General features: G+C 40.8%; 1 protein-coding gene across 1 annotated transcript in view; it reads right to left on the bottom strand.

The window, feature by feature from the left end:
• JAZF1 (JAZF zinc finger 1) overlaps positions 1 to 16,097 on the bottom strand; it is a 201,384-nt gene that overhangs the window by 87,757 nt on the left and 97,530 nt on the right. Inside the window, exon 2 of the mRNA XM_069772643.1 lies at positions 3,125 to 3,197. Within this exon, the coding sequence (XP_069628744.1) occupies positions 3,125 to 3,197 (73 nt within the window). The remainder of the gene's footprint in view (positions 1 to 3,124; positions 3,198 to 16,097) is intronic.

The following is a 16,097-nucleotide window of genomic DNA, read 5'->3' as shown; positions in this document are numbered from 1 at the left end:
CAGAGTGTCTTACTGACTCCAGTTTTGACTTCTAAGAAAGCAAACTAAAATTTAGTAGGGAACAATCATCAATACTGGGGACTGCATTAAGGCTACGCTAAACTTTGTCTGAGAAAAGGATTTGCAGCAATTCAGTCAATGCCTGGTGCAAGTGTTTGATGTTGTGATAATAAACCATTATGACCTATAATTTATACCTTGTCCACTGGTTTTAAAAGGAACGTTATCTGTCTACATGAGGATCACACACTATGGAAGCTGCATCTGTGTGTAGTTACTGAAAGCTGTAATAGCAGTAAATCTCCAGCAGAGAAAGAGACAGAGCCTTATAGATTCAGACATCCACACTCTGAAGGTTGTTTCAAAACTTAAGAGCACATACAATATTGCTGTATTTATAAGCCTGAGAAAATAACGAGGGGTAGAAGGGAAATGGAAACGAGTATGTTTCAGGTTGGAAGCAAAGACTCCTGTACCCTTCTGTCTCTACTATCTGCTTTACTGATGCTTTATCCTCCCACCTATCAAAGCAGACAACCCAGATTTATGTTTTGTTTTGTTTTAGCTTATAATGGCCACCATACAACAGGGCAATGGGCAGAGCATAAAGCACACCACTTAATCTTTCTACCACAACATATATTAAGTGTACATCTTATCATACAATTTTGACAGTCCCTGAGAATCAAAAGTCCCTATTTTCCCAGGCTCGACGAGACTGTATGGCCCACACAGAACATATTGAATATACAAACCTGCAGAGGAAGATTGTTTTAAGGTCTGGAACTCACAGCAGGAACTGAGCTAAGTTCAGTTCCACTTGGAAGCCATAAAAGCATGCGTTTAAAAAAAGTGCAGCAGTATCTGGTGTTTGATATCTAACAGTATGCAACATGTTTATGACATGTATTAGGCTACAAAATCTGAGTTCATAGCCTGGGACAACAAAGCAGAACTCGGCTCTGGCATATATAGTGGGAAATAGAAAGGCATGTCTCATAGTGTAATGGATATTGCTGGTCCCTCAAGAGCTTGAGCTGCATAGAGCAGGTGGTTCAATGAAAGACATCAGCACTTTGGAAAAAATTGAAATACAATTAAAAGAGCAATTAAATAGCAGCTGGTTTAAATAAGAGTCAATTCAGATTGGGTTTTACTATAAGAACAACTCAATTCAGTTCTGCAGAATTATTTCTCAGAATTGAAAGGGTAAGAAAGTTTGGACAAAATATGTAGAGTAACTAAAACTGTCTCAGTCACACAGAACTCAGTTAAAAAGGGTACCAAAATCATGAACTCTAGATGAGGTATCACTTTCAAACTACTTTAAAAGTAGTCTGATTCCAAATCGGACAATCAAGTCCCATGGCATTTTCTGTGGTCTTAAAGCAGCTTTTCCCTAATTTAAAAAACAAAAATTCCCTCTCCATCACATTAAGTACAATAACCACAGAAGCAACAAAAGAAAACGCCCAAGTATATAATGGAAATAAGAAAACATACAAACATATACAACAACATACCAAGCCTACATATTGGGAAAAAAAGAAAAAAAAGTTTTATACATTAAATGAGATCAACACAAGTAAGTGTTAAAAGGGTCATGGTTAATTTCAAAATATGCTTTAAAGGGTAGGACCGTCTCCAGGAAGAACAGGATTTACTTGCCAAGTAGGAAATCATGTCAATACCAGCTATTCTTAATCATCATAGTCTCATGCAGTGGAGAAAATTTAGTCATTTCACCAGGTGAACACCACTTTTTACTTTCATACTTCAAAGTCTTCTCCCCCCCCCACAATGACACCCTTTCTCTACAGCAAATATTATACAAAGCCAAACGGTGGAGTCTGTGTTTGAAGAAGTTTGTTGGATTTCTTTTTTTTTTTTTTCCTTTTTTAACATGAAGTAGAATTAGAAAGAAGAATTTTGCATTATGTATGACCAATGAGAGTTTGAATCAACTCACTCTATCTTGAATTAAATTTTGGGTTAATCTTCCAGGCTTGTGAGTTTGTATCTCAACCCCTAGACAGGGAGAATACAAAAGGAAACTGGTGTCCCATGTATAAAAACCAATAATCCCATACAGAATATCTTCCAAGAAATGCATTTCCGAAATCAACTAACTGGAACTTTCAACCACAGTACACCTGATCAAAAAAAATCAGTATGATGTAAAAGAAGGCAAAATAATCCCAGAATAGCAGCATGTTGATTTACCTAGCACAGGAAAAAGGGTTTTAAATGAGGAATTACACTTCCTGTACAGTGTTCATTTAGGATTAGAAGACAGCTTGGCAAACACACTGAAAAAGGGCCACTGCAACTGCACAAAATCTTGCCATCTTTCCCTTCCATGCAGCATGCTCCATGGGTCACTTTCCTCCCAGAGGAAAAGTAATCTGAGCTACCTTCATTTAATTCTGAGATGTGCTTAGGTGAGAGGGAAGATAAGGAGCAGCTCTCAGGCTGCTCTTTACCGTAACACAGCCTGAGACACAAGCAGCCCTTCCATTCCTCCATGCTGGAATATTCTGGAGGTTTCAGTTCTGCCATCAGTCAATAAATGAAAAGCCAAGGCTCTGTTATTTAGATAAATGCTTTAAAAATTGGTTTAATTTCTTAAATTTTTCAAATTTGGTGTTATATAGGGCTGGTAAGCAAGATTTTTAAAGATGTACACTGTGGTTGAAAAACTTCTGAAGCACAGTAAAAAGCTCTCTTACATATTGAGCTATTATCAGTTAAATTTCACTTTTGATTGACAAAAAAAAAAAATTTCTTTCTCCACTCACTTGTGCAGAGTACAAGAAAGCAGAAGAGTAAGCAAAGACAAATTATCTTCTTCTGCACAAGATTTAGCTTAAACATAAAAGGCTAAAACCTTGTCCTGTAGGCATTTGCGCAGTGCAGATGAAGGGCTGCTTGTGCCCTATATAAAAGTGATAAAAAGTTTAATTAAATTTTAATTCAACTGTCTTTCCAAAACAGGTGTTAGCATAGCATCATATAACATGAAACAAAACAGAGTGCATACATAAGCATACCATTTTGGCATATGCATATATACATATATTGTGCAAACAAAGATCAGTTATACCTGAAAAATAACCACACTTACCTGTTAATGTAACTTAGAGCAACATAGGTTGGCTGTTGAAGTTCTTGTTTCTCTAATACACGTGGGTCTGTATCTGGAATAAAAAATACATACACTGAATTGAGTATCTACACTGAAACATATGGGATTGTATACTCCAAAGTAACATAAGTGAAGACAAGAGATACAAAATAGCTCAACCCAGTTTAGCCACATAGAGTATACTTAGCACAGCACAATCATTCGTTCATTCATTCATAAACACAGTATTGCATTACTTTACACAAGAATTTGAAACATCAACAGTGATGTAATTTCCAACTGTCACACAAGCTTTCACAATCCCCCTCATAAATATTAGTTTTCACTGCTTTCCATGATTTATAGTGTTAAAAGATTCGAGCTTTCTTCTTTTTTAATGTAGCTATTTCTAAATATGGTTGACACATTTTGGGATGTTTCAATAGCGATTAGATCTCTTCAGCTGGGACTTGATACTTTTCTTCTGCATCTCTTGAGTTTTGCTTTCTCCCTTCTCTACAGCTTATTTTCTGAAGCTCTCAATCAGAGGTCATACAAAAATGCACTTGAAGCAAATGCTTGCCAAGCAGCACTGCCCACCAAAAGCCCTGAAGCAAACACAATCCAATTCCCTCAAGTGCTAACTTTCTCACTCAAATGACAGAATATGTTTTCAATCACTGTTTTCATTGTCCTTTTCAGTTAAGTTTTGCTTTCATCTAACAAAGAAGTAGTCTTGGTTTAATTTTCTGAAACCAAAACCAAGGGAGTATGCCCATAGTTTATGTAGTTTTCTTATATAAAAAATAGGATTATATTGAGGTTTCAAATACAGCCTTGCCCTACATTGTAGAAGTGCACCTTTAGGAGCTGAGCATAAACAGTCTTTCAGGAGTTCCCAATGGAAAATGCGCATCATGCCTGTGCAGATTACTACATAGTCATTAACAACATATTTTATGCATTACTTTAAAAGCAATTCTGGGTGCAACTTCTGCATTTTAACTATAAAGAATATAAACTGCTTTTACTAAATGGCTCCCCATAGCACTGCTGCCATCCATCTTTTATTTCTGAGAAGCATCTACTTTGTCTTCGGGGGAGGGGGGGCAGGGGAAAAAGGAACCCCAAGCAAAAACCGTATTTTGGATTGTTCTTGCTTTGTCCTACAACTTTAAGCATTCTTAATTTTTAAAAGCTTATTATCTTGATAGCCACATTTGTTTGACCTGATCAGTTGCTTCTGGTGGTTTTTGTGGGTTTTGTTTTTAAAACATGATAAAATTATTTTGAAATCTGTCTCTGCTGCTCTACCTTAAGGAAGATTTTTTAACGGAACTGAATGGGGACTCTGTTTGAGGTAGGTGCATTTGTCACACCACTGCCCAAAGCAGATAATATCTTTCTTCAGTGAGCAGGGAATCCCCTGTCCATTCTCCCCAAAGCTCAAACTGATCCTAATTTTTCTTCCTACATTTGCTCCTGCAAAGCTCAGGCTCCAGGATTTGCTAACATGCTTTTATCAATATGACCCTAAAGAGAAAAACACCTTTAAGGAAGTTCAGAGAAGAGGGATAAAAGCACAAGTGCCAATCCGACCAGCAATCCCAAGCCTGTTACCCTTAAAAGGAGCAGATCTTGCTGGTGCCAGCGGAAATTCAGTAAGTACCAGCACACTGTGCTAACCAAAGACAGCAACACATCAGCTGTCTTTCATGTTATCTTTATAATTCATTTCTCTGAGGAAGTTAGGTTCATGCAACACATACAGATCTTTCACTTGCCTGTGTTTCTACAAAACCCACACTTATTTAGCAGGCCAAGCATACAACTGCTGTCATGGTGAGCTCTGTCAGATTTACACCTCGGTGGTGCATGGCCTGCCATGCCATGAAACTGTCTTGATCCATAATGTTTGCAGAGCATTAATCCCAGCCAGGACTATTTGAGAACTGCTTCAACCCAAATTTAGGCATCTGTGGTTAAATGACTACATCTTTACTAATCCAGTTCTTAAATGGGATTAACCTCCACCTACAAACAATGGTTTCTGTGACTGAAGGAGACAAAATTGGGGCTGGTTTACCTCAGAGTGCTGCATGTATCTGTGGGAGAGGACAAGGGAAAGCTCTAATGAAGAGTCCACCACCCTTCTGTTGCTCGCCAGCAGCTCACCATAACACCAGCTGAAGATGAAAATGCGAAGACAAAAAACAAAAGCCCCCTAACTTTTGCAGGACCGTGTTATCAAAGCACATAGAAATTTGCCTGCTGGCACCTGCACAGAGCGGAGTACCATCTCTCAGTACGTGCTGCCTGACACACGAGGAATGCACTGCTCACAGTCCCTATTCAGTGTATCTATCCCTTCCCCCTCCACGTATCAGACTTCACATGTATTTCAAGTCTATTGTGTTGTATAACCCAATTCCACCAAAAAATAATCCAGGAGGTGGTCAAGAAAATCTTGTATGAATTTAGCACTCAAAATGCTTGACACATTTTTATTCCTCTTGCAACCAGCTGCTGAGTTGCCAGTCACGAGAACGTTGCATTCACTTCTGCACTGTAGCAGGAACCATACATAACACTGTTGGATATTATTTCTCTTCCCCAGCTGTAACAACAGAAGAGAAAAAGAAAGCACAGAAACTTGCGCTGGGGCCACCGCATGGCCTTCAGAGAAGAGCAGAAAAGGGCAGAGACCAGGCCAGCTGTGCCACGGGTGCCAGCAGCCATGTGGCTCCGGCACAGCCCTTCCCTAGGTGGAAGGGCACGAAAGCCACACCGGCAGCCCTGCTGCACCCACCTAAGACCTGCACAGCCTTGCTATCCAGGGCACACATACAGTTCACTCACCACTGCCAGCTTTTTTCCCACTGTCTTAAAATGCCACCGATCCATTCCTTCCCGCCTTCATTCCCCCTTCCTCATCCTCTGCCCAACCTCAGCCAGTGCCTTCCTCTCTCCTGCCCCTTCCTAACCCCAGTTCTTGCTACTGTCCTGCCTCCCATCATTCTCTCCTGCCCTCGCTGTCACGCTGCCCACTCCTCCCCCCTCAAAATGTCCTAACCTACAAACAAGTCAAAAATCACATGGAGATATCTATAACCACTTGCTCACTCCTGTATCACAGGACTGGACATACATAGAACTCTTTCTCTGTATTGCCTCTCCCCTGCAGCCTCTGACTCCATGTCCGTCCCTGCCCCCCCCCCCTCCAATTGTATCTTACTTCCAATTTAGCCAGTCTCGATTTATTTTCTTGATGTTAATTAGTACACTTTTGAGCACAGGGTGAATATATATTATTGTTAACAACTACAAAAAGACCACAACCATCCCAGGCTTGCTTAAAAGAAAAAAAAAAAAAAAGACAATAATTAGCTTTTTTTTTTTTTAAGACAGCAAACACAGCTACAGTGAGATTAAGTAGCAGTATTCCTTGATGCTGAACATTCAAGCCTGGAATACCAGTGCTCTGCTTCTCTCACACCTAAGGACATTCATACAGACACTAGCACCATTTTATAACACCATTCACGCTGCTGAAAGCCACAGTCTCCAAACATGTGTTACTCCACTGACCAGGACATTATGTATCAGCCAACACTCTCAACTATCTGACTCAGGGATGAGGAGCAGGGGAGGCAAAAATCTGTTGTCAATCTCACAAAATGGCCCTGTATAATGTTAAATGTTTAGTCAATGTTTCTTCAAACATGCATAGGCTGGTCAAAGTCAGCCAAAAGTAGCCTAAATAGTTTCCAAACAGACACCTATAATGCATTAAACATTCACAGATGACAAATCTGTTTCTTGAAAAGTATTTAAGCGGTACAACCTGGGACTGGTCCAAGCTCCCTTTCTTATAAGAAAAATATCCTCACAGTACACACACAAAACCAATAACAGAATTTCAAGGGAATGGTTGATTAGCATTACTTTAACTAGTTACCCTTGTTTCTTGAATTAACATGGGCTATCGGAGACTTGCCACTTCATCAGTTTTGCTGTAACGCTTTAAATCTGGTAGAACAAATTGCCACCCGCTGTACGTTGGCTGCCTTCATTACTTCTCTCTTCTCATAAGCATTATGTTCCACTGATTTCATTCCACAGCAGGAAGAAGAAAAGCACTATGTACTTTCTGTAATGCCGTAGGTTTTTTTTAATGATGTTATCTTATTTTACTATGGTGTTAAATTTTGGAAACCCTGTTTTTTTCTCTTTTTCTTTAATAAAAGTTATTAAAATGAAATTTTCATTTCATATGAACTACCCCAGGATTTTGTTATGGGTCCCACCACCTCAGTATTAGAAGACTGAAGTGTGGGTGCTAACATCCATGAGAGAGAGTTACTCCACTGATCACCTATAGGATGAGACACCTCCAATTTCTCACATCCACAACCTGTTTCATACTGGGCAACCAGACACGTACTACGAGTGTGTAATTAAGGCTAAGACCATAAATTGCACTGCGCCATCTTTGAACTGCTCAGATGAAGCCAGGCATTTTCTATGGAGCATGTTCTAACAAAATGAATCACTGACTACTGAACCAAGCCATGACAGGTGGGGGGGTGTCCATAACTTAAAAAGACTTAGGTTTGAAAAACATGTCTTTTATCAGCCATGCCATTACTTAAGCCGAATAGTTGCAACAAAAGCAAAAAGACAAAACTCCCCTTTCCAACCCAAGGGTGTTATTGCTGTTTAATCTCAAAAAAAGTAACAAAATGCCTCTAAATGTTAAGAAAATAACGGCCCTCCAAAGGATTTTAAAAGCACTAAAACTCATATTTACAAGGACCAAGGACTTACAGTATGATCTATCTCCCAAGTGACTCGGAGATGTTTATAACAACCTCACCTTTTTGTGCAGGATCACGCTGAGGTGAACTGCCCACGCAGAGGTCTCCCAGACTCACAACTGGCTTTGTCAGAACATCCGTACACACGTTCCGCTCGCCCACCACCAGGTTCACAGAGTGCCTGTCTTGTATTTCACTTGGCCTTGAAACTGGCTGATATAAGTCAGCTCAGCTAGTTAATTAAAACCTACACTTCCCTTGAAACTAGCTCTCGTCACTAATGATGCCAAGGCAAACATTTCTGTTGGCTTCCTCAAAAGTCCACAATTGTTCTTATGTGGATGTAGCTCAAAAGGCCAGAAACAGATAAATTCAATGTTACTGGAAACTGTTCCCCATCCAAAACCTCCATTACAAGGAAGCCATTATGAAATTCACAGTTTCAATTCCAAATGCAGTGTTATTCAGGTCTTCTCATGAATTCAAAGAATAAGATCACAGACAGCTATGATTTTACAGATATTAACATGGTCCCCTTATTATATATTTAATAGAAAAAAATTTTCCCTCTACACTTCAAAGATGGAACATTGGATGATAAATACCATGATTCTGCAAGAGTTTTAAACCTACCTGACTTCAAGAACACCTTTAATATTTACACACGAGTTTAAGTTCTTTCCAAGATCAAGGTGTTAAATGCCACAGAGATGGGTTTATCAAACTGTGAAATACATTAGATACCAAACGCTTCCACATTTCCAGATTAAACTCTAATTAGATTACTAAGAAAGCTACATTCAGGCAAGTACAAACAAGAAAACACTATTTATTTCAACTTTCACAGTTTCAGTGATCACTAGAGGCTCCAGGATATTTTTTTAGTACAAAATCCTGCCTGTTTGGTCTATCCTGGAGTTGCAAAAATTTCTCAGTTAGCTGCAAACGGTTTATTTCCCCTGTCAAATTGCTCGTAAGTGCATGAAGCTGTGAAAAAAAACCCTAAAAGACACAGGCCACATAAATATTACAAGAAGGTCATGAAACTGCAGTCGTTTTGGCCCGCTGGGAGACAGCTCTGTCAGGCTGACTGCTCTACTGGCACTCTGCTGCTGCTCAAACAAGGCCTGCGTACTTTCCACTCAGCAACTGATTGATTGTAATTGCTGCATTACCGCAGAAGGATAACGGAGTCCAAAGCCAAGGTAAAGCATCATAGGTCACATACCAAAGTTTAAACTACTGTGGACTTCTCCTAAAGCCTGCAAGCACAAAAAAGCTAGCGTTAATCTTAACAACTGCAAATTACATATTACACATGTACGCAAGAAGTTAGCAAAAAGAATTATCAAACAGAAGGTTTATTTGAATGAAGGCTGCCTCAGCAAAAAAAGCCAACAAGTATATATTGAGAATGCACACGTAGGCAGCTGGAAGGCACTGAAAGCAGCATCTGCTGACTTAACACCCTGGTTTAGCACACAGTAGCCTCTTCACATAGGTGCCCCTCACAAGGAAGCGAGGCAGTCTTCATGGAAGTTCCTGAAGAAAATGGGACTTTATAATAACTGCTTCTTCATAGGAAATGCACCCAGATCCCAGGGACACCACTCTAGCATTTTACCTTCGCTGGGTGTTATGACTGCAGAACCAGTCAGAGGACATCACTGCAAGAGGGACCATATAAAAAAGGTGGTCACAGAAGTTAAAAAACAGCCTGCTGAAAATTAAAGCACAAAACCTCCAAGAACACCACAACCAACACCATCCATTCACTGCTGCAGATTAGCACATGTGAAACTCCATTTTATAACACAAATTCTGTGAGACACAAGAGCTCGGAGCTTTGTTGTACGAGAAAATGGTATCTTGCCAGGTGATAAGGTAATATACAGTATTTCAGATATGCTACACAGAAACAAATCTGTGCTTTGGTCTTACAGCAAACATAAGACTAGAGCATTTTTTTATACAAGCAAACAGAAGATTAGAATTTTATTTTTTTACATATAATGCTATTACTAAGCAATCCTGTTTCATCCTTGCAACCTGCCACTATTTAATTCAGACTGTGAACTGTTAGAAGTAATGGCCATCCCTTGCCTCCCATTGCCTAGCCAAATAGGGTTCATGTTACAGCTTTACATGTACTAATTTAATGCATAATTACTAAAAGGATTTCAGGTTAAAATGGTAGCTCAGCAACACAACTGAGTAGATCATTTGACATTTTCAATTTTTAATTTAAAAACCAAATAGCAAAGTAAACATAAACACAAGGATTTGCAAATCATATGAAAAGTATCTTCCATTAAAAAAAATATAATTGTGATATAACCACATGTAATAAAAAGATATTTCAGATATGGAAAACAGAAAAGAGAAAGAATGCATTGAGTCCAATCATGGATCCTGAATCTTTAAAATGTTCCAATTTCTGCAATTAAGTTAATTATTTCACACTAGTAAGTGATCACAGTGCTCCTCAGTTGCTGAAAGCAACCTTTGGATCTGCCATGCTGTCTTTAAATAGGCAATTAAAGTGAAAAATGAGAGTGTGCATAACTTTCCAGTCCCATATATTATATATAAATAACACAACACACAAATAAGAACAGGACGGAAGTTCTAAACCCAAACACTTGATCAACTTAGTCATGTCTTCATCTGTTTATTTGAAAATATATTACTTTGCTACTCTTGTGGCCCTTATTACAGACAATCTACTGCCTTAAGAAGAGTTTTCCCTTGCCAGAAATTACAAGAACTTTCCATACCTCCGTCCCCAAAATAATTTGCATTAACCAAGGTTGGACAGTATCAAACGTGCTAGGAAAACTGAGGTAGTGGACAGATCCAAGCAACTGATCTGTTCCTTCGTTCCTCAGTGGGGCAATCTGGTTGACCAGGACTTGCCTGCAGTTGCCTAAGAGTTGCTTTCTTGCTTTATATCTATTTATAGTACTGTAAACCAAGTGCAGAATTTGTGAAATTCTTTATTTAAAAGATTAGAAGAAAAAGAAAAAGCATCAATATCCTGTAAGTGTTCTTAGTGGGAAGCTTGAAGGTCACATGCAGCATGTGAGGAACAACATCACAGCTCCCTTCCCATCCTTACAAGGTGTGCAACGTCTCTGTGTACCGTCCTGCATTCCTGTTGCTTTCCCAAACTCCCTCGCTCCGGCAGGGAGCATCCTCTACATCTAGCATCCTTTCTTAACAGAGAAATTCAAACTGTGGCCTTTCCTGGTTCCATTAGATGCAGTGCTGAATAGAGATAGAGCCCAGTCCACGTGGGCCTCCTCAGCTCTCCGGCACAGCTAAACAACAGGCTACCACCTTACCGCCTGCAGTTGCCTCTGGCAGAAGGGATGGCACCTGATCAACCAGTTTTTAAGCTATCTTCCACGCACTCCCTCCTCCAAAAACCCAACCAAAACTCCAGCAGCAACTACAAAGCAGGGAGCTGTGTAGGAGGGTACAACCGTAATTCATTAAGAGAATATTACTGTGCACTGTGATTGCAGACATTCTCATAATATTCTCGGTAGCTCATGTCTCAGAATATAAAAAGAAATGCTGTAAATCAGATACTTCATTTCTATTCAAACAGAACGTAATTGCTGGTAACTAGCTGCAGAGCTACAAATGTCAAAAAGGCATGTCATGATCTTTCAGATGTAGCGAACTGCAAGCACACTTCATGTGCCATGATGCTTTTACACTTATTATGTTAATTAGTTTTTATTTGAAACATACAATTATTGTTGCAACCAAATGCAATAATTAACAGTTACTTTTAATAGGTAAAATATTCATTAATCAAATCAACAGGAGATCAGCAGAGTGCTGGAAAGGTCCCTTAGAGAAGCAGGGGAAAAAAAATGTCTGCTGCTATTTTATTTTACTTTTTAAATTGTGAGATGTATTAAATTTTTAAGCATTTGAAATGTTAACTTCTTGCAACTTTTAAGTGCAGATATACTTAATGAAGCTTGAAATAGAGAAAAATTAGAATGCCATTTTCACAGAATTTCCCAACATTTAATTCAAGTCAAATAATCTCATGAGGTGCCACTGGAGAGTGTTAAAATAAAAGGTCCATTTGCACTTAACAGTCAAGCACACAGGATATAACATATATTATTAGTAATCTCTACAATGATCCCATTTCAGTAATTAAATGACTATTTTTATTCCTTACCACACTATGATGTTTCTTTTGTCTGAGAGTTTTAAAAACTCATATACTGTGGAAAGGCACTCACCTTTAATTCACCCGAATTGGGGAAGGTCCCCAAAATTAATTAAAAGTCCAAAATTTAGGGATATTATTCTATACTGAAACAATGATAAAACCACCTTCATGGCATGCAGCACTGCCCCCAAAGACACACACCAGCATGATGGTCTTTTTAATCACTTTTGTAAGCCCCAACTACACTTGGTGCCCTCTGCACAAGTGGTAACGACACAGCTACACTGGCAGAGCCCTCTAACAGGGACACAACAAGAACACATAAAAAGGACTTCTCTTGTTCACGTAGTTGTATCACCACCCCAGATGACAGACGAGGCCAATAAAAACACTCTGCCTGCATAGCTGTGACCCTCCCCACCCCCGGAGGCAAGCTGGTATGAGGATGCCCATCGGGGAAAGTGTTTTTCATTCCCTGCGCTGACAGGCTGGAGAGAAAGTAGGAAAAGGGCTGGAGGGTGCTTTCCAATGCAGACCCAGTCCTGCATGCAGATTTTCTAGGTGTTCAGTCAAAACCCCGTTTCCAAAATTCACACATTTCTCCACTCTTTAAGGTCATACTCATCATTACCCATTACATCTGGAAACCGACAAAAAAGAAAAATGAGGAGCATTCATCTTGCATTTTGCCAAAATTACGAGGAAATAATTTTTGGAGTTGGCAATGGATTGATTGAGGGTTGAGTTTAGTGGGTTTCTATGAGAACCCAGGGCTGGCCTGGGCAAATCTATTGGGAGGTTTGGCCTTTTTTGGGCAAAACTTCATAACTAGTAGTAGAAGAACAATCTTTACATAAACCACAAGTCTGTGCTTTTTCAAATCAAGCATGTGAGGTGAGTACATGCTTAAATCCATGTTTTAGAATAAACAGTTTTGCATAAAGCAAGCAGTTATTTCAAAACAGCTAGTTTTCCTATTAAAAAAAATTGAAAATTTATAGGTTTCTGTTTTGCTTTTTTATTATTATTACTCAAATACTCAAATCCTTGTTCTCATCTAGTTTTAATAATGAAAACCTGGCTAAACATTCCAAAATAAATAAAACCTAGTATTACTTTAAATAAAAGTTCAAAATATATATCTTGACAGTTCTGATGCTTGAGGGTTTTATTTCCCAAAGTAGTAATGATCTCCAGGAGTTAAAATAATATGATTATATCCCAACTCCATGGCCAGCTAAACCACAACTTAACTGCAGTGGCACATATTTCATTTGCAATGTCAGAAGATCTCCATTTCAGACTATCAACATAGCACTAAATTTTCAAGTGCCATTGAAAACAGGCCACTTCTAATTTTGGCTGGAAACACTAAAACGAACCACTATAGGCAGCACAGCTAGTATTTCATAAGTTAAACTTCTTCATCTTTACCGGGAATCAAAAAGGAAAACTTTTTTTACTGCAAGTTATTTACTGTGTCTTCACTCTTCCGCAAACAGTGGTTGTGGGATTTTTTGGTTTATTTTGAGGGAAGGCTGAATTAGAAGGAAATAATACATATTTTTCCTGTGAGTCACTAAAATTGCTATAAGAAGCTTATCTTCTGAGCTACTACTTTGCACAGTCTTGTAGGAGACAGACTGGATTCCTAATCTTCACTTCCTGCTGACAGGAACAGGGAGTGCACAAAACTAAGCAATTACTTGTGAGGAAGAAGGAAATGGCATCATTACTTAGTGTTACTCAAGAGAACCTCCCTCCAGAAGATAGCAACCATGCCCGGTGGACCCAGCAGCTGATGGAGCAAGGACTGTGTAAGAATGCCAGATGCTCAGATAACCTTTCTTTCCTGAAATGTCTTTTCCAAAATTCATTTGGACATACTGTGTCATTCACAATTTTATTATTTTATCTCACTGGAAATAATTTCACTACCAATACGCCTTATCCAAGACTGTGAGCAACTCCACTTTTGTCACCAGTGCTACACATGAAACATCCAGCAACAAGCCCACCCCGCAGGGAACAAGAAACACACACATACACATATCATATATCAGTACATTTCTTGCAGGGAGTGGGGTGGGGCGTCCCTCTCTCTAAGAGGAAGACATCATCACTGAAAACAGTGCACAAATGTGAACCTAACATTGTGAGATGAAAAATCTACTTCTCTGCAAACAAATTGACAATAAACCTAAATAAAAATAGTTATCCAAATCTGCACCTTTCAAAAGTCTAACACTCAATCATTGGGTTAACAAGGACGGTATGGAAGAAATTTTTAAAGTGCTGTTAGCCATCATCCTTGAGCAACAGGACTATTTTGTTTGCCCTTAAGTACTAACAGTGGAGCAGATCCTCTGCACTTCTGTACCTTTGATATCTGTTCTTGAAAGAGAATTTCAAATTATCTTCTCTTGAGAACTAGTAAAGTGAAATAGATTATTCCACGCACTAAAGTTACCACTTCAGTTCCAGTATCTCCAGCTGTTGGAAGCCAAGTGTGGCAAGTGGTTTCGTGCCATCCACTGAATGACGTGTGGCTACCTCAGTCCAGCTCCTACAGGACAAGAGTTTGCAGAGCAGGGAAGAGGTGAAGTCTCACAGCTTGATCGAAACGGAATCCTGTCATTTGCAACGGTCTGAACTGATACAACACCGATAAAACCTGATAAAACCGAGGTTTTACCCTCACCCAACCACTCACGAACTGAGGCTTGCGAAGGGATAAGAGGAGACATTTTCTCTCCCGGGGAAGGCTGTGCCAGTTTTCTTGGTAAGAAAACTTCCAAGTTTTCGGCATGGCCAGATGACATTTTCCTCATCATTAAGCCTAGCCCAGATTTCCACACGCTGACTCACCCCAGTGTGTCATCCGCGGGAGGGGAGAACTGTAACGCACAGAGAGAACGTCGCTTTTAACTCTTAACCCCACCAGCCAGGGAGGGGAAACACCCTTCCCACAGCGGGCAGCGTCGGCCACTCCTTCACGGGGAGACACAAGGGCAAAGAAACGCCTCGTACCAGTCCTTAGCAGAAGATAAAAGACAAACGAGACATTCAGCTCTGTCGCGAAAAGACACGCCACCGGCGGCGGGTCGCTAAAGCGAGGAGGATCAGTTTGCACTGGATTTACCACAGCCGTTGCAAACCTCCCGTGCGCTTCCATGCGGGGACGAGCACGGCCTGGCCTGCCCCGCCCGCCCGCCCGCGCAGCCAGCAGAGACCGACAGGCACCGACAGGGCGCTGCCAGCCGCCCGGCTCCGCCGAGCTCGGAGGCCGCAGCCCCGAGGAGAGCCAGGCCCGCCGCGCCCCCTCGTGGCGGCGTCGGCAGCGCGGCCCCAGCCGCCAGCGCCGTTCGCCCGCCGCCATTTCCCCTCCCGGGCGCAGCTGAGGTGCGGAGCGCCCGGCGGCTGCCGTTTGACGGACGTTATTTCACCTGCCGTAACAGGAGGGGGTTTCGAGCCGTTTCACCGTCTGAGTTTTCTCCTCACAAGACACCGGCGGCAGCCGCGGTGTTTCCCGTCATTTCTGGCAGGCAGGTAGCCCCCTCAGGTGCTCTGCGCCGGCGGTGATGGGAAGGATGGTCGGGGAGGTACCTCATTTAATACCAGCAGCAACAAGATAACAATAACAACAACAACAATAATAATAACAATATCTGTTCCTGTCAGGGAAAGCCAGAGCTGTCAGTCAGAGCAAGCAACTGAGAGAAAACGGGAGCGCAACAACCTGCCACCGAAACACGGGGCACTGCGAGTGCCACAGGGAGGCCCCGGCTCTGTGACTGCGGGCCACCGTGTTTCGAAACAGGTACGCAAAACGGGTCCCCTGATGAACACGGCCGATACGCTGGTTCACCTTCACAGAAAAGAGGGGCGTGCAGCAGCCTCGGCCTTTATTGCCACTCAGTACCATTAAAAATGTCTGTTAGAACTTACAATATTATCC

The sequence above is a fragment of the Haliaeetus albicilla genome, chromosome 2 (assembly GCF_947461875.1).
Source record: "Haliaeetus albicilla chromosome 2, bHalAlb1.1, whole genome shotgun sequence".
Classification (NCBI taxonomy): domain Eukaryota; kingdom Metazoa; phylum Chordata; class Aves; order Accipitriformes; family Accipitridae; genus Haliaeetus; species Haliaeetus albicilla.
The sequence above is the reverse complement of the archived record's forward strand: the minus strand, read 5'-3'. Positions and strand labels throughout refer to the sequence as shown.